The sequence below is a fragment of the Salmo salar genome, chromosome ssa11 (assembly GCF_905237065.1).
Source record: "Salmo salar chromosome ssa11, Ssal_v3.1, whole genome shotgun sequence".
NCBI classification, from domain to species: Eukaryota; Metazoa; Chordata; class Actinopteri; order Salmoniformes; family Salmonidae; genus Salmo; species Salmo salar.
Window position 1 is genome coordinate 41,920,454 of NC_059452.1, and position 27,426 is coordinate 41,947,879.

The following is a 27,426-nucleotide window of genomic DNA, read 5'->3' on the forward strand; positions in this document are numbered from 1 at the left end:
GTCTGCCAGGCCAGAGAACTACTAGCAGCCAAACTCCTGCTTCTCTCACTGTGTGTCTGTCTGCCAGGCCAGAGAACTACTAGCAGCCAAACTCCTGCTTCTCTCACTGTGTGTCTGTCAGGCCAGAGAACTACTAGCAGCCAAACTCCTGCTTCTCTGACTGTGTCTGCCAGACCAGAGAACTACTAGCAGCCAAACTCCTGCTTCTCTCACTGTGTGTCTGTCAGGCCAGAGAACTACTAGCAGCCAAACTCCTGCTTCTCTCACTGTGTGTCTGTCAGGCCAGAAAACTACTAGCAGCCAAACTCCTGCTTCTCTCACTGTGTGTCTGTCTGCCAGGCCAGAGAACTACTAGCAGCCAAACTCCTGCTTCTCTCACTGTGTGCCTGTCTGCCGGGCCAGAGAACTACTAGCAGCCAAACTCCTGCTTCTCTCACTGTGTGTCTGTCTGCCAGGCCAGAGAACTACTAGCAGCCAAACTCCTGCTTCTCTCACTGTGTGTCTGTCTGCCAGGCCAGAGAACTACTAGCAGCCAAACTCCTGCTTCTCTCACTGTGTGTCTGTCTGCCAGGCCAGAGAACTACTAGCAGCCAAACTCCTGCTTCTCTCACTGTGTGTCTGTCAGGCCAGAGAACAACTAGCAGCCAAACTCCTGCTTCTCTCACTGTGTGTCTGTCAGACCAGAGAACTACTAGCAGCCAAACTCCTGCTTCTCTCACTGTGTGTCTGCCAGGCCAGAGAACTACTAGCAGCCAAACTCCTGCTTCTCTCACTGTCTGTCTGCCAGACCAGAGAACTACTAGCAGCCAAACTCCTGCTTCTCTCACTGTGTGTCTGCCAGACCAGAGAACTACTAGCAGCCAAACTCCTGCTTCTCTCACTGTGTGTCTGTCTGCCAGGCCAGAGAACTACTAGCAGCCAAACTCCTGCTTCTCTCACTGCGTGTCTGTCTGCCAGGCCAGAGAACTACTAGCAGCCAAACTCCTGCTTCTCTCACGTGTGTGTCTGCCAGGCCAGAGAACTACTAGCAGCCAAACTCCTGCTTCTCTCACTGTGTGTCTGTCTGCCAGGCCAGAGAACTACTAGCAGCCAAACTCCTGCTTCTCTCACTGTGTGTCTGTCTGCCAGGCCAGAGAACTACTAGCAGCCAAACTCCTGCTTCTCTCACTGTGCGTCTGTCTGCCAGGCCATAGAACTACTAGCAGCCAAACTCCTGCTTCTCTCACTGTGTGTCTGTCAGGCCAGAGAACTACTAGCAGCCAAACTCCTGCTTCTCTGACTGTGTCTGCCAGACCAGAGAACTACTAGCAGCCAAACTCCTGCTTCTCTCACTGTGTGTCTGTCAGGCCAGAGAACTACTAGCAGCCAATCTCCTGCTTCTCTCACTGTGTGTCTGTCAGACCAGAGAACTACTAGCAGCCAAACTCCTGCTTCTCTCACTGTCTGTCTGTCTGCCAGACCAGAGAACTACTAGCAGCCAAACTCCTGCTTCTCTCACTGTGTGTCTGTCTGCCAGGCCAGAGAACAACAAGCAGCCAATATCCTGCTTCTCTCACTGTGTGTCTGCCAGACCAGAAAACAACTAGCAGCCAAACTCCTGCTTCTCTCACTGTGTGGCTGTCTGTCAGGCGAGAGAACTACTAGCAGCCAAACTCCTGCTTCTCTCACTGTGTGTCTGTCTGTCAGGCCAGAGAACTACTAGCAGCCAATCCCCTGCTTCTCTCACTGTGTGTCTGTCTGCCAGGCCAGAGAACTACTAGCAGCCAAACTCCTGCTTCTCTCACTGTGTGTCTGTCAGGCCAGAAAACTACTAGCAGCCAAACTCCTGCTTCTCTCACTGTGTGTCTGTCAGGCCAGAGAACTACTAGCAGCCAAACTCCTGCTTCTCTCACTGCTCGTGTCTGTCTGCCAGGCCAGAGAACTACTAGCAGCCAAACTCCTGCTTCTCTCACTGTGTGTCTGTCTGCCAGGCCAGAGAACTACTAGCAGCCAAACTCCTGCTTCTCTCACTGTGTGTCTGTCTGCCAGGCCAGAGAACTACTAGCAGCCAAACTCCTGCTTCTCTCACTGCGTGTCTGTCTGCCAGGCCAGAGAACTACTAGCAGCCAAACTCCTGCTTCTCTCACTGTGTGTCTGTCTGCCAGGCCAGAGAACTACTAGCAGCCAAACTCCTGCTTCTCTCACTGTGTGTCTGTCTGCCAGGCCAGAGAACTACTAGCAGCCAAACTCCTGCTTCTCTCACTGTGTGTCTGTCTGCCAGGCCAGAGAACTACTAGCAGCCAAACTCCTGCTTCTCTCACTGTGCGTCTGTCTGCCAGGCCATAGAACTACTAGCAGCCAAACTCCTGCTTCTCTCACTGTGTGTCTGTCAGGCCAGAGAACTACTAGCAGCCAAACTCCTGCTTCTCTCACTGTGTGTCAGGCCAGAGAACTACTAGCAGCCAAACTCCTGCTTCTCTCACTGTGTGTCTGTCAGGCCAGAGAACTACTAGCAGCCAATCTCCTGCTTCTCTCACTGTGTGTCTGTCAGACCAGAGAACTACTAGCAGCCAAACTCCTGCTTCTCTCACTGTCTGTCTGTCTGCCAGGCCAGAGAACTACTAGCAGCCAAACTCCTGCTTCTCTCACTGTGTGTCTGCCAGGCCAGAGAACTACTAGCAGCCAAACTCCTGCTTCTCTCACTGTGTGGCTGTCTGTCAGGCCAGAGAACTACTAGCAGCCAAACTCCTGCTTCTCTCACTGTGTGTCTGTCTGTCAGGCCAGAGAACTACTAGCAGCCAATCCCCTGCTTCTCTCACTGTGTCTGTCTGCCAGGCCAGAGAACTACTAGCAGCCAAACTCCTGCTTCTCTCACTGTGTGTCTGTCAGGCCAGAAAACTACTAGCAGCCAAACTCCTGCTTCTCTCACTGTGTGTCTGTCAGGCCAGAGAACTACTAGCAGCCAAACTCCTGCTTCTCTCACTGTCTGTCTGTCTGTCTGTCTGCCAGACCAGAGAACTACTAGCAGCCAAACTCCTGCTTCTCTCACTGTGTGTCTGTCTGCCAGGCCAGAGAACTACTAGCAGCCAAACTCCTGCTTCTCTCACTGTGTGTCTGTCTGCCAGGCCAGAGAACTACTAGCAGCCAAACTCCTGCTTCTCTCACTGTGTGTCTGTCTGCCAGGCCAGAGAACTACTAGCAGCCAAACTCCTGCTTCTCTCACTGTGTGTCTGCCAGGCCAGAGAACTACTAGCAGCCAAACTCCTGCTTCTCTCACTGTGTGTCTGCCAGGCCAGAGAACTACTAGCAGCCAAACTCCTGCTTCTCTCACTGTGTGGCTGTCTGTCAGGCCAGAGAACTACTAGCAGCCAAACTCCTGCTTCTCTCACTGTGTGTCTGTCTGTCAGGCCAGAGAACTACTAGCAGCCAATCCCCTGCTTCTCTCACTGTGTGTCTGTCTGCCAGGCCAGAGAACTACTAGCAGCCAAACTCCTGCTTCTCTCACTGTGTGTCTGTCAGGCCAGAAAACTACTAGCAGCCAAACTCCTGCTTCTCTCACTGTCTGTCTGTCTGTCTGTCTGCCAGACCAGAGAACTACTAGCAGCCAAACTCCTGCTTCTCTCACTGTGTGTCTGTCTGCCAGACCAGAAAACAACTAGCAGCCAAACTCCTGCTTCTCTCACTGTGTGTCTGTCTGCCAGGCCAGAGAACTACTAGCAGCCAAACTCCTGCTTCTCTCACTGTGTGTCTGCCAGACCAGAGAACTACTAGCAGCCAAACTCCTGCTTCTCTCACTGTGTGGCTGTCTGTCAGGCCAGAGAACTACTAGCAGCAAAACTCCTGCTTCTCTCACTGTGTGTCTGTCAGGCCAGAGAACTACTAGCAGCCAAACTCCTGCTTCTCGCACTGTGTGCTGTCAGGCCAGAGAAACTACTAGCAGCCAAACTCCTGCTTCTCTCACTGTGTGTTGTCAGGCCAGAGAACTACTAGCAGCCAAACTCCTGCTTCTCTCACTGTGTGTCTGTCTGCCAGGCCAGAGAACTACTAGCAGCCAAACTCCTGCTTCTCTCACTGTGTGTCTGTCAAGCCAGAAGACCAACTAGCAGCCAAACTCCTGCTTCTCTCACTGTGTCTGCCAGACCAGAGAACTACTAGCAGCCAAACTCCTGCTTCTCTCACTGTGTGTCTGTCAGGCCAGAGAACTACTAGCAGCCAATCTCCTGCTTCTCTCACTGTGTGTCTGTCAGACCAGAGAACTACTAGCAGCCAAACTCCTGCTTCTCTCACTGTCTGTCTGTCTGCCAGACCAGAGAACTACTAGCAGCCAAACTCCTGCTTCTCTCACTGTGTGTCTGCCAGACCAGAAAACAACTAGCAGCCAAACTCCTGCTTCTCTCACTGTGTGGCTGTCTGTCAGGCGAGAGAACTACTAGCAGCCAAACTCCTGCTTCTCTCACTGTGTGTCTGTCTGTCAGGCCAGAGAACTACTAGCAGCCAATCCCCTGCTTCTCTCACTGTGTCTGTCTGCCAGGCCAGAGAACTACTAGCAGCCAAACTCCTGCTTCTCTCACTGTGTGTCTGCCAGGCCAGAGAACTACTAGCAGCCAAACTCCTGCTTCTCTCACTGTGTGTCTGTCAGGCCAGAGAACTACTAGCAGCCAAACTCCTGCTTCTCTCACTGTGTTCTGTCTGTCTGCCAGGCCAGAGAACTACTAGCTGCCAAACTCCTGCTTCTCTCACTGTGTGTCTGTCTGCCAGACCAGAAAACAACTAGCAGCCAAACTCCTGCTTCTCTCACTGTGTGTCTGTCTGCCAGGCCAGAGAACTACTAGCAGCCAAAATCCTGCTTCTCTCACTGTGTGTCTGTCTGCCAGGCCAGAGAACTACTAGCAGCCAAACTCCTGCTTCTCTCACTGTGTGTCTGCCAGGCCAGAGAACTACTAGCAGCCAAACTCCTGCTTCTCTCACTGTCTGTCTGCCAGGCCAGAAAACAACTAGCAGCCAAACTCCTGCTTCTCTCACTGTGTGGCTGTCTGTCAGGCCAGAGAACTACTAGCAGCCAAACTCCTGCTTCTCTCACTGTGTGTCTGTCTGTCAGGCCAGAGAACTACTAGCAGCCAATCCCCTGCTTCTCTCACTGTGTGTCTGTCTGCCAGGCCAGAGAACTACTAGCAGCCAAACTCCTGCTTCTCTCACTGTGTGTCTGTCAGGCCAGAGAACTACTAGCAGCCAAACTCCTGCTTCTCTCACTGTTGTGTCTGTCTGTCTGCCAGACCAGAGAACTACTAGCAGCCAAACTCCTGCTTCTCTCACTGTGTGTCTGTCTGCCAGACCAGAAAACAACTAGCAGCCAAACTCCTGCTTCTCTCACTGTGTGTCTGTCTGCCAGGCCAGAGAACTACTAGCAGCCAAACTCCTGCTTCTCTCACTGTGTGTCTGCCAGACCAGAGAACTACTAGCAGCCAAACTCCTGCTTCTCTCACTGTGTGGCTGTCTGTCAGGCCAGAGAACTACTAGCAGCCAAACTCCTGCTTCTCTCACTGTGTGTCTGTCAGGCCAGAGAACTACTAGCAGCCAAACTCCTGCTTCTCGCACTGTGTGTCAGGCCAGAAAACTACTAGCAGCCAAACTCCTGCTTCTCTCACTGTGTGTCAGGCCAGAGAACTACTAGCAGCCAAACTCCTGCTTCTCTCACTGTGTGTCTGTCTGCCAGGCCAGAGAACTACTAGCAGCCAAACTCCTGCTTCTCTCACTGTGTGTCTGTCAAGCCAGAGAACAACTAGCAGCCAAACTCCTGCTTCTCTCACTGTGTCTGCCAGACCAGAGAACTACTAGCAGCCAAACTCCTGCTTCTCTCACTGTGTGTCTGTCAGGCCAGAGAACTACTAGCAGCCAAACTCCTGCTTCTCTCACTGTGTGTCTGTCAGGCCAGAGAACTACTAGCAGCCAAACTCCTGCTTCTCTCACTGTCTGTCTGCCAGACCAGAGAACTACTAGCAGCCAATCTCCTGCTTCTCTCACTGTGTGTCTGTCAGGCCAGAGAACTACTAGCAGCCAAACTCCTGCTTCTCTCACTGTGTGTCTGTCAGGCCAGAGAACTACTAGCAGCCAAACTCCTGCTTCTCTCACTGTGTGCCTGTCTGCCAGGCCAGAGAACTACTAGCAGCCAAACTCCTGCTTCTCTCACTGTGTGTCTGTCTGCCAGGCCAGAGAACTACTAGCAGCCAAACTCCTGCTTCTCTCACTGTGTGTCTGTCTGCCAGGCCAGAGAACTACTAGCAGCCAAACTCCTGCTTCTCTCACTGTGTGTCTGTCAGGCCAGAGAACAACTAGCAGCCAAACTCCTGCTTCTCTCACTGTGTCTGCCAGGCCAGAGAACTACTAGCAGCCAAACTCCTGCTTCTCTCACGTGTGTCTGTCAGGCCAGAGATCTACTAGTAGCCAAACTCCTGCTTCTCTCACTGTGTGTCTGCCAGACCAGAGAACTACTAGCAGCCAATCTCCTGCTTCTCTCACTGTGTGTCTGTCAGACCAGAGAACTACTAGCAGCCAAACTCCTGCTTCTCTCACTGTGTGTCTGTCAGACCAGAGAACTACTAGCAGCCAAACTCCTGCTTCTCTCACTGTGTGTGTCTGCCAGGCCAGAGAACTACTAGCAGCCAAACTCCTGCTTCTCTCACTGTGTGTCTGCCAGACCAGAGAACTACTAGCAGCCAAACTCCTGCTTCTCTCACTGTGTGTCTGCCAGGCCAGAGAACTACTAGCAGCCAAACTCCTGCTTCTCTCACTGTGTGTCTGTCAGGCCAGAGAACTACTAGCAGCCAAACTCCTGCTTCTCTCACTGTCTGTCTGCCAGGCCAGAGAACTACTAGCAGCCAAACTCCTGCTTCTCTCACTGTCTGTCTGCCAGGCCAGAGAACTACTAGCAGCCAAACTCCTGCTTCTCTCACTGTGTGTCTGCCAGGCCAGAGAACTACTAGCAGCCAAACTCCTGCTTCTCTCACTGTGCGTCTGTCTGCCAGGCCATAGAACTACTAGCAGCCAAACTCCTGCTTCTCTCACTGTGTGTCTGTCAGGCCAGAGAACTACTAGCAGCCAAACTCCTGCTTCTCTGACTGCTGTCTGTCTGCCAGGCCAGAGAACTACTAGCAGCCAAACTCCTGCTTCTCTCACTGTGTGTCTGTCAGGCCAGAGAACTACTAGCAGCCAATCTCCTGCTTCTCTCACTGTGTGTCTGTCAGACCAGAGAACTACTAGCAGCCAAACTCCTGCTTCTCTCACTGTCTGTCTGTCTGTCTGTCTGTCTGTCTGTCTGCCAGACCAGAAAACAACTAGCAGCCAAACTCCTGCTTCTCTCACTGTGTGTCTGTCTGCCAGGCCAGAGAACTACTAGAAGCCAAACTCATGCTTCTCTCACTGTGTGTCTGCCTGCCAGTCCAGAGAACTACTAGCAGCCAAACTCCTGCTTCTCTCACTGTGTGTCTGCCAGGCCAGAGAACTACTAGCAGCCAAACTCCTGCTTCTCTCACTGTGTGTCTGCCAGGCCAGAGAACTACTAGCAGCCAAACTCCTGCTTCTCTCACTGTGTGTCTGTCTGCCAGGCCAGAGAACTACTAGCAGCCAAACTCCTGCTTCTCTCACTGTGTGTCTGTCTGCCAGGCCAGAGAACAACAAGCAGCCAATATCCTGCTTCTCTCACTGTGTGTCTGCCAGACCAGAAAACAACTAGCAGCCAAACTCCTGCTTCTCTCACTGTGTGTCTGTCTGTCAGGCCAGAGAACTACTAGCAGCCAAACTCCCTGCTTCTCTCACTGTGTGTCTGTCTGCCAGGCCAGAGAACTACTAGCAGCCAAACTCCTGCTTCTCTCACTGTGTGTCTGTCAGGCCAGAGAAACTACTAGCAGCCAAACTCCTGCTTCTCTCACTGCTGTGTCTGTGCCAGGCCAGAGAACTACTAGCAGCCAAACTCCTGCTTCTCTCACTGTGTGTCTGTCTGCCAGGCCAGACAACAACTAGCAGCCAAACTCCTGCTTCTCTCACTGTGTGTCTGTCTGCCAGGCCAGAGAACTACTAGCAGCCAAACTCCTGCTTCTCTCACTGTGGTGTCTGCCAGGCCAGAGAACTACTAGCAGCCAAACTCCTGCTTCTCTCACTGTGTGTCTGTCTGTCAGGCCAGAGAACTACTAGCAGCCAAACTCCTGCTTCTCTCACTGTGTGTCTGTCAGGCCAGAGAACTACTAGCAGCCAAACTCCTGCTTCTCTCACTGTGTGTCTGTCAGGCCAGAGAACTACTAGCAGCCAAACTCCTGCTTCTCTCACTGTGTGTCAGGCCAGAGAACTACTAGCAGCCAAACTCCTGCTTCTCTCACTGTGTGTCTGTCTGCCAGGCCAGAGAACTACTAGCAGCCAAACTCCTGCTTCTCTCACTGTGTGTCTGTCAAGCCAGAGAACAACTAGCAGCCAAACTCCTGCTTCTCTCACTGTGTCTGCCAGACCAGAGAACTACTAGCAGCCAAACTCCTGCTTCTCTCACTGTGTGTCTGTCAGGCCAGAGAACTACTAGCAGCCAAACTCCTGATTCTCTCACTGTGTGTCTGCCAGGCCAGAGAACTACTAGCAGCCAAACTCCTGCTTCTCTCACTGTCTGTCTGCCAGACCAGAGAACTACTAGCAGCCAATCTCCTGCTTCTCTCACTGTGTGTCTGTCAGGCCAGAGAACTACTAGCAGCCAAACTCCTGCTTCTCTCACTGTGTGTCTGTCAGGCCAGAGAACTACTAGCAGCCAAACTCCTGCTTCTCTCACTGTGTGTCTGTCTGCCAGGCCAGAGAACTACTAGCAGCCAAACTCCTGCTTCTCTCACTGTGTGTCTGTCTGCCAGGCCAGAGAACTACTAGCAGCCAAACTCCTGCTTCTCTCACTGTGTGTCTGTCTGCCAGGCCAGAGAACTACTAGCAGCCAAACTCCTGCTTCTCTCACTGTGTGTCTGTCTGCCAGGCCAGAGAACTACTAGCAGCCAAACTCCTGCTTCTCTCACTGTGTTCTGTCTGTCAGGCCAGAGAACAACTAGCAGCCAAACTCCTGCTTCTCTCACTGTGTCTGCCAGACCAGAGAACTACTAGCAGCCAAACTCCTGCTTCTCTCACTGTGTGTCTGTCAGGCCAGAGAACTACTAGCAGCCAAACTCCTGCTTCTCTCACTGTGTGTCTGCCAGACCAGAGAACTACTAGCAGCCAATCTCCTGCTTCTCTCACTGTGTGTCTGTCAGGCCAGAGAACTACTAGCAGCCAAACTCCTGCTTCTCTCACTGTGTGTCTGTCAGGCCAGAGAACTACTAGCAGCCAAACTCCTGCTTCTCTCACTGTGTGTCTGCCAGGCCAGAGAACTACTAGCAGCCAAACTCCTGCTTCTCTCACTGTGTGTCTGTCAGACCAGAGAACTACTAGCAGCCAAACTTCTGCTTCTCTCACTATGTGTCTGCCAGGCCAGAGAACTACTAGCAGCCAAACTCCTGCTTCTCTCACTGTGTGTCTGTCAGGCCAGAGAACTACTAGCAGCCAAACTCCTGCTTCTCTCACTGGGGCTGTCTGTCTGCCAGACGAGAGAACTACTAGCAGCCAAACTCCTGCTTCTCTCACTGTCTGTCTGTCTGTCTGTCTGCCAGACCAGAGAACTACTAGCAGCCAAACTCCTGCTTCTCTCACTGTGTGTCTGCCAGACCAGAGAACTACTAGCAGCCAAACTCCTGCTTCTCTCACTGTGTGGCTGTCTGTCAGGCCAGAGAACTACTAGCAGCCAAACTCCTGCTTCTCTCACTGTGTGTCTGTCAGGCCAGAGAACTACTAGCAGCCAAACTCCTGCTTCTCTCACTGTGTGTCTGTCAGGCCAGAGAACAACTAGCAGCCAAACTCCTGCTTCTCTCACTGTGTGTCTGTCAGGCCAGAGAACTACTAGCAGCCAAACTCCTGCTTCTCTCACTGTGTGTCTGTCAGGCCAGAGAACTACTAGCAGCCAAACTCCTGCTTCTCTCACTGTGTGTCTGTCAGGCCAGAGAACTACTAGCAGCCAAACTCCTGCTTCTCTCACGGTGTCTGTCTGCCAGGCCAGAGAACTACTAGCAGCCAAACTCCTGCTTCTCTCACTGTGTGTCTGTCAGGCCAGAGAACTACTAGCAGCCAAACTCCTGCTTCTCTCACTGTGTGTCTGCCAGGCCAGAGAACTACTAGCAGCCAAACTCCTGCTTCTCTCACTGTGTGTCTGTCAGGCCAGAGAACTACTAGCAGCCAAACTCCTGCTTCTCTCACTGTGTGTCTGTCAGGCCAGAGAACTACTAGCAGCCAAACTCCTGCTTCTCTCACTGTGTGCCTGTCTGCCAGGCCAGAGAACTACTAGCAGCCAAACTCCTGCTTCTCTCACTGTGTGTCTGTCTGCCAGGCCAGAGAACTACTAGCAGCCAAACTCCTGCTTCTCTCACAGTGTGTCTGTCTGCCAGGCCAGAGAACTACTAGCAGCCAAACTCCTGCTTCTCTCACTGTGTGTCTGTCTGCCAGGCCAGAGAACTACTAGCAGCCAAACTCCTGCTTCTCTCACTGTGTGTCTGTGCAGGCCAGAGAACAACTAGCAGCCAAACTCCTGCTTCTCTCACTGTGTGTCTGCCAGACCAGAGAACTACTAGCAGCCAATCTCCTGCTTCTCTCACTGTGTGTCTGTCAGGCCAGAGAACTACTAGCAGCCAAACTCCTGCTTCTCTCACTGTGTGTCTGTCAGGCCAGAGAACTACTAGCAGCCAAACTCCTGCTTCTCTCACTGTGTGTCTGCCAGGCCAGAGAACTACTAGCAGCCAAACTCCTGCTTCTCTCACTGTCTGTCTGCCAGACCAGAGAACTACTAGCAGCCAAACTTCTGCTTCTCTCACTATGTGTCTGCCAGACCAGATAACTACTAGCAGCCAAACTCCTGCTTCTCTCACTGTGTGTCTGTCAGGCCAGAGAACTACTAGCAGCCAAACTCCTGCTTCTCTCACTGTGTGTCTGTCAGGCCAGAGAACTACTAGCAGCCAAACTCCTGCTTCTCTCACTGTGTGTCTGTCAGGCCAGAGAACTACTAGCAGCCAAACTCCTGCTTCTCTCACTGTGCCTGTCTGCCAGGCCAGAGAACTACTAGCAGCCAAACTCCTGCTTCTCTCACTGTGTGTCTGCCAGGCCAGAGAACTACTAGCAGCCAAACTCCTGCTTCTCTCACTGTGTGTCTGTCAGGCCAGAGAACTACTAGCAGCCAAACTCCTGCTTCTCTCACTGTGTGCCTGTCTGCCAGGCCAGAGAACTACTAGCAGCCAAACTCCTGCTTCTCTCACTGTGTGTCTGTGCAGGCCAGAGAACTACTAGCAGCCAAACTCCTGCTTCTCTCACTGTGTCTGTCAGGCCAGAAAACAACTAGCAGCCAAACTCCTGCTTCTCTCACTGTGTGTCTGCCAGACCAGAGAACTACTAGCAGCCAAACTCCTGCTTCTCTCACTGTGTGTCTGTCAGGCCAGAGAACTACTAGCAGCCAAACTCCTGCTTCTCTCACTGTGTGTCTGTCTGCCAGGCCAGAGAACTACTAGCAGCCAATCTCCTGCTTCTCTCACTGTGTGTCTGTCAGGCCAGAGAACTACTAGCAGCCAAACTCCTGCTTCTCTCACTGTCTGTCTGCCAGACAAGAAAACTACTAGCAGCCAAACTCCTGCTTCTCTCACTGTGTGTCTGTCAGGCCAGAGAACTACTAGCAGCCAAACTCCTGCTTCTCTCACTGTCTGTCTGCCAGACAAGAGAACTACTAGCAGCCAAACTCCTGCTTCTCTCACTGTGTGTCTGTCTGCCAGACCAGAGAACTACTAGCAGCCAAACTCCTGCTTCTCTCACTGTCTGTCTGCCAGACAAGAAAACTACTAGCAGCCGAACTCCTGCTTCTCTCACTGTATGTCTGCCAGACCAGAGAACTACTAGCAGCCAAACTCCTGCTTCTCTCACTGTCTGTCTGCCAGACAAGAGAACTACTAGCAGCCAAACTCCTGCTTCTCTCACTGTGTGTCTGTCTGCCAGGCCAGAGAACTACTAGCAGCCAAACTCCTGCTTCTCTCACTGTGTGTCTGCCAGACCAGAGAACTACTAGCAGCCAAACTCCTGCTTCTCTCACTGTGTGGCTGTCTGTCAGGCCAGAGAACTACTAGCAGCCAAACTCCTGCTTCTCTCACTGTGGCTGTCTGTCAGGCCAGAGAACTACTAGCAGCCAAACTCCTGCTTCTCGCACTGTGTGTCTGTCAGGCCAGAGAACTACTAGCAGCCAAACTCCTGCTTCTCGCACTGTGTGTCAGGCCAGAAAACTACTAGCAGCCAAACTCCTGCTTCTCTCACTGTGTGTCAGGCCAGAGAACTACTAGCAGCCAAACTCCTGCTTCTCTCACTGTGTGTCTGTCTGCCAGGCCAGAGAAATACTAGCAGCCAAACTCCTGCTTCTCTCACTGTGTGTCTGTCAAGCAGAAGACCAACTAGCAGCCAAACTCCTGCTTCTCTCACTGTGTGTCTGTCAAGCAGAAGACCAACTAGCAGCCAAACTCCTGCTTCTCTCACTGTGTCTGCCAGACCAGAGAACTACTAGCAGCCAATCTCCTGCTTCTCTCACTGTGTGTCTGTCAGACCAGAGAACTACTAGCAGCCAAACTCCTGCTTCTCTCACTGTGTGTCTGTCAGGCCAGAGAACTACTAGCAGCCAAACTCCTGCTTCTCTCACTGTGTGCCTGTCTGCCAGGCCAGAGAACTACTAGCAGCCAAACTCCTGCTTCTCTCACTGTGTGTCTGTCTGCCAGGCCAGAGAACTACTAGCAGCCAAACTCCTGCTTCTCTCACTGTGTGTCTGTCTGCCAGGCCAGAGAACTACTAGCAGCCAAACTCCTGCTTCTCTCACTGTGTGTCTGTCTGCCAGGCCAGAGAACTACTAGCAGCCAAACTCCTGCTTCTCTCACTGTGTGTCTGTCAGGCCAGAGAACTACTAGCAGCCAAACTCCTGCTTCTCTCACTGTGTCTGCCAGGCCAGAGAACTACTAGCAGCCAAACTCCTGCTTCTCTCACTGTGTCTGTCAGGCCAGAGAACTACTAGCAGCCAAACTCCTGCTTCTCTCACTGTGTGTCTGTCTGCCAGGCCAGAGAAATACTAGCAGCCAAACTCCTGCTTCTCTCACTGTGTGTCTGTCAGAGCAGAAGAACAACTAGCAGCCAAACTCCTGCTTCTCTCACTGTGTGTCTGCCAGACCAGAGAACTACTAGCAGCCAAACTCCTGCTTCTCTCACTGTGTGTCTGCCAGGCCAGAGAACTACTAGCAGCCAAACTCCTGCTTCTCTCACTGTCTGTCTGCCAGGCCAGAGAACTACTAGCAGCCAAACTCCTGCTTCTCTCACTGTGTGTCTGCCAGGCCAGAGAACTACTAGCAGCCAAACTCCTGCTTCTCTCACTGTGTGTCTGTCAGGCCAGAGAACTACTAGCAGCCAAACTCCTGCTTCTCTCACTGTGTGTCTGCCAGGCCAGAGAACTACTAGCAGCCAAACTCCTGCTTCTCTCACTGTGTGTCTGTCAGGCCAGAGAACTACTAGCAGCCAAACTCCTGCTTCTCTCACTGTGTGTCTGTCGCAGGCCAGAGAACTACTAGCAGCCAAACTCCTGCTTCTCTCACTGTGTGTCTGTCTGCCAGGCCAGAGAACTACTAGCAGCCAAACTCCTGCTTCTCTCACTGTGTGTCTGTCTGCCAGGCCAGAGAACTACTAGCAGCCAAACTCCTGCTTCTCTCACTGTGTGTCTGTCTGCCAGGCCAGAGAACAACTAGCAGCCAAACTCCTGCTTCTCTCACTGTGTGTCTGTCTGCCAGGCCAGAGAACTACTAGCAGCCAAACTCCTGCTTCTCTCACTGTGTGTCTGTCTGCCAGGCCAGAGAACAACTAGCAGCCAAACTCCTGCTTCTCTCACTGTGTGTCTGCCAGACCAGAGAACTACTAGCAGCCAAACTCCTGCTTCTCTCACTGTGTGTCTGTCAGGCCAGAGAACTACTAGCAGCCAAACTCCTGCTTCTCTCACTGTGTGTCTGCCAGACCAGAGAACTACTAGCAGCCAATCTCCTGCTTCTCTCACTGTGTGTCTGTCAGACCAGAGAACTACTAGCAGCCAAACTCCTGCTTCTCTCACTGTGTGTCTGCCAGGCCAGAGAACTACTAGCAGCCAAACTCCTGCTTCTTTCACTGTGTGTCTGTCTGCCAGACCAGAGAACTACTAGCAGCCAAACTCCTGCTTCTCTCACTGTCTGTCTGCCAGGCCAGAGAACTACTAGCAGCCAAACTCCTGCTTCTCTCACTGTGTGTCTGTCTGCCAGGCCAGAGAACTACTAGCAGCCAAACTCCTGCTTCTCTCACTGTGTCTGCCAGATCAGAAAACTACTAGCAGCCAAACTCCTGCTTCTCTCATTGTGTCTGCCAGACCAGAAAACTACTAGCAGCCAAACTCCTGCTTCTCTCACTGTGTGTCTGTCAGGCCAGAGAACTACTAGCAGCCAAACTCCTGCTTCTCTCACTGTGTGTCTGTCTGTCAGGCCAGAGAACTACTAGCAGCCAATCTCTTGCTTCTCTCACTGTCTGTCTGTCAGGCCAGAGAACTACTAGCAGCCAAACTCTTGCTTCTCTCACTGTGTGTCTGTCAGGCCAGAGGGGGTAGCAAGGGCTTGAAAGGCCTCTAGGGTGTAGGGACTGACTTCTGAATGAGACACTGTATACAAGAACCTATCTGGGTGTTTTATTTAACATCCCAGACTGTCTCTGCTACCATCAGACTTCTGAATGAGACACTGTATACAAGAACCTATCTGGGTGTTCTATTTAACATCCCAGACTGTCTCTGCTACCATCAGACTTCTGAATGAGACACTGTATACAAGAACCTATCTGGGTGTTCTATTTAACATCCCAGACTGTCTCTGCTACCGTTTAGAGTTTTACCAGAAAGTGTGATAGGGGATAGAATGGGTTGTTTTTGTAGGTTTAAAGATACACTTAAAAATATAAATGCAACATGCAATAATTTCAAAGATTTTACTGAGTTACAGTTCTATGGATTTCAGATGACTGGGAATACAGATAAGCATCAGTAGGTCACAGATACCTTAAAAAAAGGTAGGGGCGTGGATCAGAGAACCAGTCAGTATCTGGTGTGACCATTTGCAGCGTGACACATCTCCTTCACATAGAGTTGATCAGGCTGTTGATTGCGGCCTGTTGTCACACTCCTCTTCAATGGCTGTGTGAAGTTGCTGGATATTGGCGAGAGCTGGAACACGCCGTCATATGTCAATCCAGAGCATCCCAAATATGCTCAATGGGTTACATGTCTGGTGAGTATGCAGGCCATGGAAAACTGGGACATTTTCAGCTTCCAGGAATTGTGTACAGATCCTTGCGACATGGGGCTGTGCATTATCATCCTGAAACATGAGGTGATGGCAGTGGATGAATGGCACAGCAATGGGCCTCAGGATCTCGTCACGGTATCTCTGTGCATTCAAATTGCAATTGATAAAATGCAATTGTGTTCGTTTTCCGGAGTTTATGCCTGCCCCATACCATAACCCCACCATGGGGCACTCTGTTCCCAATGCTAACATCAGCAAACCGCTTGCCCACACGACGCCATACACGGTCTTGAGGCCAGATGGACGTACAGCCAAATTCTCTAAAACGACATTAGAGGTGGTTTATGGTAGAGAAATTAATATTCAATTCTCTGGCAACAGCTCTGGTGGACATTCCTGCAGTCAGCATGCCAATTGCACATTCCCTCAAAACTTGACATTGTGTAGTATGACAACTGCACATTTTATAGTGGCCTTTTACTTTACCCAGCACAAGGTGCACCTGTGTAATGACCATGCTGTTTAATCAGCTTCTTGATATGCCACATGTGTAATGACCATACTGTTTAATCAGCTTCTTGATATGTCAGACCTGTCAGGTGGATGGATTATCTTGGCAAAGGAGAAATGCTGACTAACAGGGATGTTAACAAATTTGTGCACCAAATTTGAGAGAAATAAGCTTTTTGTAAATATGGAACATTTCTGTGATCTTTGGTTTCAGCTCATGAAACATGTGACCAATACTTTACATGTTGCGTTTATATTTTTTCTCAGTGTAGATACATTTCAGATTGTGGACAGGTTATAAGCTGAGTAATCGTATGACCCCACAGGAATCACTGAGATTCAATGAGAGAGGGAGAGAGCGAGGAAAAAAAGAGAGACCCTGCACCTAAGTGTCTCCACATGCTGAGTTGGAGTCTCTGAACTCTCTCTTCCTGTGTGTGGATCTCCCTGGTGGAAAGCAATCACTGACTCCCAGTACAGAAGCCCCTGAGGGCTCTCCCCTCTTCTCTCCCCTCTCTTCTCCGACCAGATGAGTCAGACTACAGCATGGAGAAGAGGATGAGAGGGGGGGTGGGAACTCTGACAGCTCCCTTTGACGCAGCACATGTGTGTTTGGGTGAAACAGACCTGTTTCTATGGGGAAGAGAGGGGAGACACTAGCTTGGTACAATCCATCCAGATCTCATGAACTTACATTCTGTTTCACTACACGGATACAGTCTGGCCACGACCACATTCAAACCATCTGAGCCCTTCCACCCACCATATGGGTAGACCAATCAGCACCTTCTGATAATCTGTGGGGTGGTTTAGTTGATGACAACGAGAAGCGGTGTTACTTAACCCTGCACCCCTCAGCCATCCCACATAGTTGTTACTTAACCCTGTACCCCTCAGCCATCCCACATAGTTGTTACTTAACCCAGCACCCCTCAGCCAGCCCACATAGTTGTTACTTAACCCAGCACCCCTCAGCCATCCCACATAGTTGTTACTTAACCCTGCACCCCTCAGCCATCCCACATAGTTGTTACTTAACCCTGCACCCCTCAGCCATCCCACATAGTTGTTACTTAACCCAGCACCCCTCAGCCATCCCACATAGTTGTTACTTAACCCTGCACCCCTCAGCCATCCCACATAGTTGTTACTTAACCCTGCACCCCTCAGCCATCCCACATAGTTGTTACTTAACCCTGCACCCCTCAGCCATCCCACATAGTTGTTACTTAACCCAGCACCCCTCAGCCATCCCACATAGTTGTTACTTAACCCAGCACCCCTCAGCCATCCCACATAGTTGTTACTTAACCCAGCACCCCTCAGCCATCCCACATAGTTTCTCCATTCCTGTACCGTCTCACCTGAATCAACTAGTCAGCTAATCAGGTAGGAGCATGGTATCGACTCCTGACAGGGTTGACTCTTGTTTAATACATGAAACCTTAATGAGAGCGTGCGGGCCGCTGTGGACCGTGCGTTACCTGTACTCTGCTCCCCAGCCCTTGACGAAGCTCATGCGGATGGTGCACATCCTGGTGAGCTGGTAGACGGCCTCGAAGCCCTGGTTCACCGACTGGGCCAGCAGGGCAGCAAACTCCTGGTTGTTGAAGATCTTCAGGTTGCAGCCTACAGAACCGTCCGACAACCGTTACCGTCAAAACACAATGAATGAGGTGTGTGTGTGTCGTACGTGTGTTGGTGAGTAACCACAGTACACCAGTCATTGTGGAAATTAACCAACTGTGTGTCAACCTTTTGTCTCGCTCTCTTTGCCACACACACCCCCCTTCTCAGCTCTCACCTGGGGGGATCTTGCAGACAGTGGCGGGGTGCCAGCCATAACGCTGGTTACAGTTGGGACTCTGGACGAAGATGGCACTGTCGCTGAGGCACTCTGCAAACACCTCTCCTCCAATATAGTACAAACGCACCCCTCTGCCTGCAGACATACAGAGAACCATCCGTCTAGTACCAGAACCACCCCTGATGTGTACACACAGACGTCCATTCAATTCTCAACATTGATGACGATGAACATGTGATGCATACCTAAATACAGCGCATTCGGAAAGTATTCAGACCCCTTGACTTTTTCCACATTTGTTACGTTACAGCCTTCTACTAAAATGGATTAAATCGTTTCCCCCCCTCATCAATCTACACACAATACCCTATAATGACAAAGTAAAAAAAAAAATGTTTTTACATTTTTGCAAATGTATTAAAATACATGAAATATCACATTAACACAAGTATTCAGACCCTTTACTCAGTACTTTGTTGAAGCACCTTCGGCAGCGATTACAGCCTCAATTCAACTTGGGTATGATGCTATAAGCGTGGCACCTGTATTTGGGGAGTTTCTCCTATTCTTCTCTGCAGATCCTCTCAAGCTCTGTCAGGTTGGATGGGGAGCGTCGCTGCACAGCTATTTTCAGGTCTCTCCAGAGATGTTTAAATCGGGTTAAAGTCCAGCCTTGGCTGGGCCACTCAAGGACATTGAGACTTGTCCCGAAGCCACTCCTGCGTTGTCTTGGCTGTGTGCGTAGGGTCGTTGTCCTGTTGGAAAGTGAACCTTTGCTCCAGTCTGAGGTCATGAGTGCTCTGGAGCAGGTTTTAATCAAGGATCTCTGTACTTTGCTCTGTTCATCTTTCCCTAGACCCTGACTAGTCTCCCAGACCCCACAGCATGATGCTGCCACCATCATGCTTCACCGTAGGGATTGGCGCCCCCCCTTGGGCTGTGCCGTGGCGGAGATCTTTGTGGGCTATACTCGGCCTTGTCCCGGGATGGTATGTTGGTGGTTGGAGATATCCCTCCAGTGGTGTGGAGGCTGTGCTTTGGCAAAGTGGGTGGGGTTATATCCTACCTGTTTGGCCCTGTCCGGGGGTTTCATCGGAATCTCTCTCTCTACACCTCTCTCTCTCTACACCTCTCTCTCTCTACACCTCTCTCTCTCTACACCTCTCTCTCTCTACACCTCTCTCTCTCTACACCTCTCTCTCTCGACCTCTCTCTCTCGACCTCTCTCTCTCTCTCTCTCGACCATGACCATGACCATGCCTCAGGACTACCTGGCTTGATGACTCCTTGCTGTCCCCAGTTCACCTGGCCGTGCTGCTGCTCCAGTTCCAACTGTTCTGCCTGCAACTATGGAACCCTGACCTGTTCACCGGACGTGCTACCTGTCCCAGACCTGCTGTTTTCAACTCTCTAGAGACAGCAGGAGCGGTAGAGATACTCTCAAAGATCGGCTATGAAAAAGCCAACTGACACTTACTCTTGTGTTACTGACTTGTTGCACCCTCGACAACTACTATGATTATTATTATTATTTGACCATGCTGGTCATTTATGAACATTTGAACATCTAGGCCATGTGCTGTTATAATCTCCACCCGGCACAGCCAGAAGAGGACTGGCCACCCCTCAGCCTGGTTTCTTCCTAGGTTTTGGCCTTTATAGGGAGTTTTTCCTAGCCACCGTGCTTCTACACCTGCATTGCTTGCTGTTTGGGGTTTTAGGCTGGGTTTCTGTACAGCACTATGAGATATCAGCTGTTGCAAGAAGGGCTATATAAATACATTTGATTTGATTTTAGGGATGGTGCCAGGTTTCCTCCAGACGTGATGCTTTGCATTCAGACCAAAGAGTTCAATCTTGGTTTCATCAGACCAGAGAATCTTGTTTATCATGGTCAGAGTCCTTTAGGTACCTTTTGGCAAACTACAAGATGGCTGTCATGTGCCTTTTATTGAGGAGTGGCTTCCATCTGGCCACTCTACCATAAAGGCCTGATTGGTGGAGTGTTGCAGAGACGGATGTCCTTCTGGAAGGTTCTCCCATCTCCACAGAGAAACTCTGGAGCTCTGTCAGAGTGACCATCGGGTTCTTCGTCACCTCCCTGACCAAGGCCCTTCTCCCCCAATTGCTCAGTGTGGCCGGGCAGCCAGCTCTAGGAAGAGTCTTGGTGGTTCCAAACTTCTTCCACTTAAGAATGTTGGAGGCCACTGTGTTCTTGGGAACCTTCAATGCTGTAGGCATTTTTTTGGTACCCTTCCCCAGATCTGTGCCTCATGGCTTGGTTTTTGCTCTGACATGCACTGTCAACTGTGGGACCTTATATAGACAGGTGTGTGTCTTTCCAAATCATGTCCAATCAATATAATTTACCACAGGTGGACTTCAATCAAGTTGTAGAAACATCTCAAGGATGATCAATGGAAACAGGATGCACCTGAGCTCAATTTCGAGTCTCATAGCAAAGGGTCTGAATACTTATGTAAATAAGGTATTGGTTTTTTATTTTTAATACATTTGCAAACATTTCTAAAACCTGTTTTTTCTTGGTCATTATGGGGTACTGTGTGTAATTGAATCCATTTTAGAATAAGGCTGTAACGTAACAAAATGTGGAAAAAGTCAAGAGGTCTGAATACTTTCAGAATGCACTGTATTTAGGAAACCTGTTCCCAAGTATGCCCCCCCCAAAACAAATTGACATTTGTGATCGTGTCTCACTGTAATCAAGATATGAAATTATTGTATTAGAAAATAATCAAATTTTGGGCTTAGCAGTGTACAAAATATTATAATTATGTTATGGCCTCTTGACCATTCTCTCCGACAAAAACTGTCCCGCAGGTGAATCTATTTGCCCACCCCCGACCTAAGGCCCGACCCCCCGCCCGACCTAAGGCCCGGCCCCCGCCGCGACCTAAGGCCCGCCCCCGACCGCGACCTAAGGCCCGGCCCCCCGACCGCGACCTAAGGCCCGCCCCCGCCGCGACCTAAGGCCCGGCCCCCCCGACCGACCTAAGGCCCGGCCCCCCCGACCGACCTAAGGCCCAACCCCCCGACCTAAGGCCCAACCCCCCGACCTAAGGCCCAATTGTGTTTCAAGGTGCTACCATGTGTGGGCAGTACAGGTGGTTCAGGTTGGAAGTAGGGGTAGTCCTAAAGTTGACTCGTTATCCCATCTAACAACGCTGTTCCATTTCACGTTCCCCTCATGTAAATGACCTAGCGTCGGACCAAAAGTCATTTTTGTCAGCGGTTTATTTTCAAAGTGTTAGTACCGATGTGTCTGCGTGTCAGCTCCACAGCGGCGTTCCGGTTGACGTTGGAGAGGAGGCCCAGGCAGAAGCGCTCTGAGTTGGAGGGGTCGGTGAAGCCGTCCACGGTGAGGGACGGCTGGGAGGCGTGGAAGGTCTCACCCACCCGCTGGTTCAGCTCGTAGTAGGAGATAGAACACCAGAAGGCTGGTTCACAGTACATCACAGGCTGTAGGTCTGACAGAGAGGAGAGACATGGGGAAACATTTTATTTAGATAGACCCAAGTAGGATTCTTTGTAGGATGTTCAATAGGATGTTGAATTACTAACCCTTAACCTTTACCCCTACCCTTACCAAGATCATCTATATGGGACTATTCACAAAGTGTGAACGAGAGACTTGTTGTACTGTATTGCTTTGGCAACTTTGGATTGCTTCTTTCATGTAAACGATCAATTATATTTAACAGAGTAAAATACAGAACAGGAGCAGATAAGGAGAGAGAGAGGTGGGTAAGGACAGGGGGGAAGGAGAGAAGTGGGTAAGGACAGGGGGAGGAGAGAGAGCTGGGTAAAGAGAAGGAGGGAGGAGAGAAGTGGGTAAGGACAGGGGGAGGAGAGAGAGCTAGGTAAAGAGAAGGAGGGAGGAGAGAAGTGGGTAAGGACAGGGGGAGGAGAGAGAGCTAGGTAAAGAGAAGGAGGGAGGAGAGAAGTGGGTAAGGCCAGGGGGGAGGAGAGAGGTGGGTAAAGAGAAGGAGGGAGGAGAGAGAGCTGGGTAAGGACAGGGGGAGAGGAGAGAGAGCTGGGTAAAGAGAAGGAGGGAGGAGAGAAGTGGGTAAGGACAGGGGGGAGGAGAGAGAGGTGGGTAAAGAGAAGGAGGGAGGAGAGAAGTGGGTAAGGACAGGGGGAGGAGAGAGAGGTGGGTAAGGACAGGGGGAGGAGAGAGAGGTGGGTAAGGACAGGGGGAGGAGAGAGAGGTGGGTAAGGACAGGGGGAGGAGAGAGAGGTGGGTAAGGACAGGGGGGAGGAGAGAGAGGTGGGTAAGGACAGGGGGGAGGAGAGAGAGGTGGGTAAGGACAGGGGGGAGGAGAGAGGTGGGTAAGGACAGGGAGGGAGGAGAGAAGTGGGTAAAGAGAAGGAGGGAGGAGAGAAGTGGGTAAAGAGAAGGAGGGAGGAGAGAAGTGGGTAAAGAGAAGGAGGGAGGAGAGAAGTGGGTAAGGCCAGGGGGGAGGAGAGAGAGCTGGGTAAAGAGAAGGAAGGAGGAGAGAGAGGTGGGTAAAGAGAAGGAGGGAGGAGAGAAGTGGGTAAGGCCAGGGGGGAGGAGAGAGAGCTGGGTAAAGAGAAGGAGGGAGGAGAGAGAGGTGGGTAAGGACAGCGGGAGGAGAGAGAGCTGGGTAAAGAGAAGGAGGGAGGAGAGAGAAGTGGGTAAGGCCAGGGGGGAGGAGAGAGAGCTGGGTAAAGAGAAGGAGGGAGGAGAGAAGTGGGTAAGGCCAGGAGGAAAGGTAGAGAAAGAGGGATACAATGTGAAGGTATAAAGATAGAGGGAAGAAAAAGGGAAACAGAAGTGAGGAGAAAGACATAGCTAGAGATAAAGATGGAGGGAGATAACAGCAGAGCCAGGGAAGTAGAGGACATAAAGATGGAGGGAGACTGACGAGAGAGATAACAGCAGAGCCAGGGAAGTAGAGGACATAAAGATGGAATAAGAAAAGAGAGGGAGAAAAACAAAAAGGTCAAAGTCTGCCAGTTCCCAGAAGCACAACCAAGAAATGTGGGAACTCGGTCCTCACGCGGAGACAGTGGAGACAACGGCAAATTACAGGGTTCCGTTACCAAAACATTCAGCAAACGCTTGCACAGTTCTCGTAACAGCAAAGATGTATTTTTACTTTTCCATTCTAACTACTTCCAACATTTGCCTTTGAAGTACAGTGAACTGTCTGTGCCCATGTGAAGGCCCAGTCTATTTGAAGTACAGTGAACTGTCTGGGCCCATGTGAAGGCCCAGTCTATTTGAAGTACAGTGAACTGTCTGTGCCCATGTGAAGGCCCAGTCTATTTGAAGTACAGTGAACTGTCTGGGCCCATGTGAAGGCCCAGTCTATTTGAAGTACAGTGAACTGTCTGGGCCCATGTGAAGGCCCAGTCTATTTGAAGTACAGTGAACTGTCTGTGCCCATGTGAAGGCCCAGTCTATTTGAAGTACAGTGAACTGTCTGGGCCCATGTGAAGGCCCAGTCTATTTGAAGTACAGTGAACTGTCTGGGCCCATGTGAAGGCCCAGTCTATTTGAAGTACAGTGAACTGTCTGGGCCCATATGAAAGCACAGTCTATTTGTTTTTTCCTATAGTAGCTTGGGCCAGAAACAGTGATTTAATAAACAACAGGATATTATTATTGATGTCAGTGTGGGCTGACGGAGTTGGCCACAGCTCTGGTCTCAGATGGGACTGACACAAAGGCCTTTCATGAGCAGACCGGGTTTCCTCTGTTACAATACAGTGGACTGGCTTCCCGAGGGAGGGCTGCAGTGCAACGCTTTTCAGCACACACACACACTCAATCTCACAAATAAACATCCCCAAACACACAACCAGCTAATTTCTCATGCCCTCATCTCTCTGCAGCAGACAATTGGTGAGCAATATGTTGGGAATATCAAATTGCAGTATTGACTCACAGTACATACAGAATGTGCACCTATGTATGGTGATAATATTGTATTGTGAGGTCCCTGGCCATACCCAGTCCTACCGCTTACCTAAATTGCTGTGTGTTGGAGACACTGGGTTTGGTGACAGGTTGGGTGAACTGGTGTCCATGCTGTGGTTCATCAGGTGATCACTGGTCTCTCCATCTTCACTGAGATAGCCAGGTGGAGGAGTCTCTGAAACACACACACGATTAGTAAACCACAGCAAATAGAGAAAACAATGATTGGTTGGTAGGTTCCTTCTAATAACATGTACCAAAAGGCCCCTACTCCGCTCCACATATGCATATTAACAACGGCCTTTATCATTGTGCTCTCGGCCAATGCTTTTATTCAGGGAAGGGAAGGAGAACCCAGTAGAAAACAGGCTGAATGTATTGACCGAGTTGGTTCTGCTCCTGACAGGCTGAATGTATTGACCGAGTTGGTTCTACTCCTGACAGGCTGAATGTATTGACCGAGTTGGTTCTACTCCTGACAGGCTGAATGTATTGACCGAGTTGGTTCTGCTCCTGACAGGCTGAATGTATTGACCGAGTTGGTTCTACTCCTGACAGGCTGAATGTATTGACCGAGTTGGTTCTGCTCCTGACAGGCTGAATGTATTGACCGAGTTGGTTCTACTCCTGACAGGCTGAATGTATTGACTGAGTTAGTTCTACTCCAGAGAGCCTGTAACAGGGGGGTCAACTTGTCCTCCAGAGGTAGTAACAGATCATGTGCTGGTCTGGTCTCCACGAGGCAGTCTGCTTCTGATGGCCTCTCAAGCCACCACAGACACCATTTGTGCCAGGCAGAGGCTGCCCACCTCCTCTGGACTCATGTGTGTGTGTGTGTTTGGCAACTGTTCATCCGGTCTGCTGATGTAGCTCACACCTCTGCTAGAGTCTGTCTGAAGGAGAGGGGCCTTGGTGGCTGTCACCCAAACTCCCTGAGAAGGAAGGAGAGGGGCCTAGGTGGCTGTCACCCAAACTCCCTGAGAAGGAAGGAGAGGGGCCTAGGTGGCTGTCACCCAAACTCCCTGAGAAGGAAGGAGAGGGGCCTAGGTGGCTGTCACCCAAACTCCCTGAGAAGGAAGGAGAGGGGCCTAGGTGGCTGTCACCCAAACTCCCTGAGAAGGAAGGAGAGGGGCCTAGGTGGCTGTCACCCAAACTCCCTGAGAAGGAAGGAGAGGGGCCTAGGTGGCTGTCACCCAAACTCCCTGAGAAGGAAGGAGAGGGGCCTAGGTGGCTGTCACCCAAACTCCCTGAGAAGGAAGGAGAGGGGCCTAGGTGGCTGTCACCCAAACTCCCTGAGAAGGAAGGAGAACTGAAGGAAAAGTGACTGGATAAAATCCCTTGGCTGTCACAACTAGACTGTGTGAGAGTGGGCAGACAAGACCAAATCCCAGACACTGAGCTGTGTGAAACAAGGTCATGCATTGCAAACTCTTGGCCAGTCTCCCCTACTCACCTGTCTTGTCCGCTTGAACCGGATTTTAACTTGTTTTAAGACTTTTCTCACCGACCTTACACTCATTTTAAACTTGTCTCACGTAAACCAGTAAGGCTTTTCTATAACATGCTTCATAAATCCTGACTGGTCTCACCTGCTCTAGGAATCTGTGTGAGGACTAGTTTCACCCCCTTTACCACTGGTCTCACCAGTAATATGACTGATATCGCACCTGGTATGTAGACTTGTCTCAGCAATAATATGACTGATATGTCACCTGGTATGTAGACTTGTCTCAGCAGTAATATGACTGATGTGTCACCTGGTATGTAGACTTGTCTCAGCAGTAATATGACTGATATGTCACCTGGTATGTAGACTTGTCTCAGCAATAATATGACTGATATGTCACCTGGTATGTAGACTTGTCTCAGCAATAATAGGACTGATATGTCACCTGGTATGTAGACTTGTCTCAGCAATAATATGACTGATGTGTCACCTGGTATGTAGACTTGTCTCAGCAGTAATATGACTGATATGTAGACTTGTCTCACTAGTTACATGACTGATATATCACCTGGGAGGTAGACTTGTCTCACTAGTTATATGACTGATATATCACCTGGTATCTAGACTTGTCTCACTAGTTATATGACTGATATATCACCTGGTATGTAGACTTGTCTCACTAGTTATATGACTGATATATCACCTGATATGTAGACTTGTCTCACTAGTTATATGACTGGTATGTAGACTTGTCTCAGTAATAATATGACTGATATGTCACCTGGTATGTAGACTTGTCTCAGCAGTAATATGACTGATGTGTCACCTGGTATGTAGACTTGTCTCAGCAGTAATATGACTGATATGTCACCTGATATGTAGACTTGTCTCACTAGTTACATGACTGATATGTCACCTGGTATCTAGACTTGTCTCACTAGTTATATGACTGATATATCACCTGATATGTAGACTTGTCTCACTAGTTATATGACTGGTATGTAGACTTGTCTCAGCAGTAATATGACTGATATGTAGAGTTGTCTCAGCAGTAATATGACTGATATGTCACCTGGTATGTAGACTTGTCTCACTAGTTATATGACTGGTATGTAGACTTGTCTCAGCAGTAATATGACTGATATGTAGAGTTGTCTCAGCAGTAATATGACTGATATGTCAACTGGTATGTAGACTTGTCTCACTAGTTATATGACTGGTATGTAGACTTGTCTCACTAGTTACATGACTGATATGTCACCTGGTATGTAGTTGCTCTGTGGCTCGATGCCGGCGGGGAAGTTGGTGTTCTCTGGGATGGAGTGGCTGTAGTCGTCCAGAGGAGGAAACTCACTGGGGATGTCTGTGTGTCTGGGAACCAGCACAGGAGGCAGCACTGCAGACACACAATTAGACACCACACACACACAAACACAAAGAACACAATTAGACACCACACACACACAAACACAAAGAACACAATTAGACATCACACACACACAAACACAAAGAACACAATTAGACATCACACACACACAAACACAATTAGACACCCCACACACACAATTAGACAGAAACACAAAGAACACAATTAGACACCACACACAAACAGAAAGAACACAATTAGACATCACACACAAACAGAAAGAACACAATTAGACATCACACACACACACAGACAAACACACAGACACAAACACAATTAGACATCACATACACACAGACGAACACAAAGAACACAATTCGACATCACACGCGCACAGACACAAACACACAGACACAAACAACACAATTAGACATCACATACACACAGACGAACACAAAGAACACAATTAGACATCACACGCACAGAAACACAAAGCACACAACTAGACATCACACACACAGACACAAACACAAAGAACACAAATGCACAGACACGGTGCATTGTTTCTCTAACACACTAAAAGGTATAGGTAGCCTCAACTGTCATTTGTGAAAACGTAAAAGAGCTGAGCCTCTCACACCTGTCAAACTAGTAGTAGGCACAGAGCCAATACATTTACAAGATGTGCAATACATGCTAGTGAGGTGAAGCTGAGTGAACCTCTGGTGGTTTTTAATGAAAGGGGACAGTTGTTCGTACCTGGCGTCTCCACCCTCTGGTAGTGGTAGGGGTTGACACACACCTCATCCTTCTTGGTGTGGAAGGCGTACTCACAGAGCTCCACGGCCCGCAGCTCGTGGTGGGACTGCAGGTCGGGCCAGCGCCACAGACGGCAGTAGATGACGTGGGGGAGGCCCTTCCTGTGGGACA

At 50.2% G+C, this 27,426-nt stretch overlaps 1 protein-coding gene across 1 annotated transcript in view; it reads right to left on the bottom strand.

Annotated features, from left to right (window-relative positions):
* The window catches only part of LOC106593212 (mothers against decapentaplegic homolog 3), a 124,818-nt gene that overhangs the window by 62,379 nt on the left and 35,013 nt on the right, over positions 1–27,426 (bottom strand). Inside the window, exons 2-7 of the mRNA XM_045689586.1 lie at positions 27,256–27,426; positions 26,392–26,526; positions 23,733–23,858; positions 20,994–21,206; positions 17,716–17,853; positions 17,396–17,540 (exon numbers count right to left, since the gene is read on the bottom strand). The exon at positions 27,256–27,426 is cut by the window's right edge and continues 23 nt beyond it. Of these exons, the coding sequence (XP_045545542.1) occupies positions 17,396–17,540; positions 17,716–17,853; positions 20,994–21,206; positions 23,733–23,858; positions 26,392–26,526; positions 27,256–27,426 (928 nt within the window). The remainder of the gene's footprint in view (positions 1–17,395; positions 17,541–17,715; positions 17,854–20,993; positions 21,207–23,732; positions 23,859–26,391; positions 26,527–27,255) is intronic.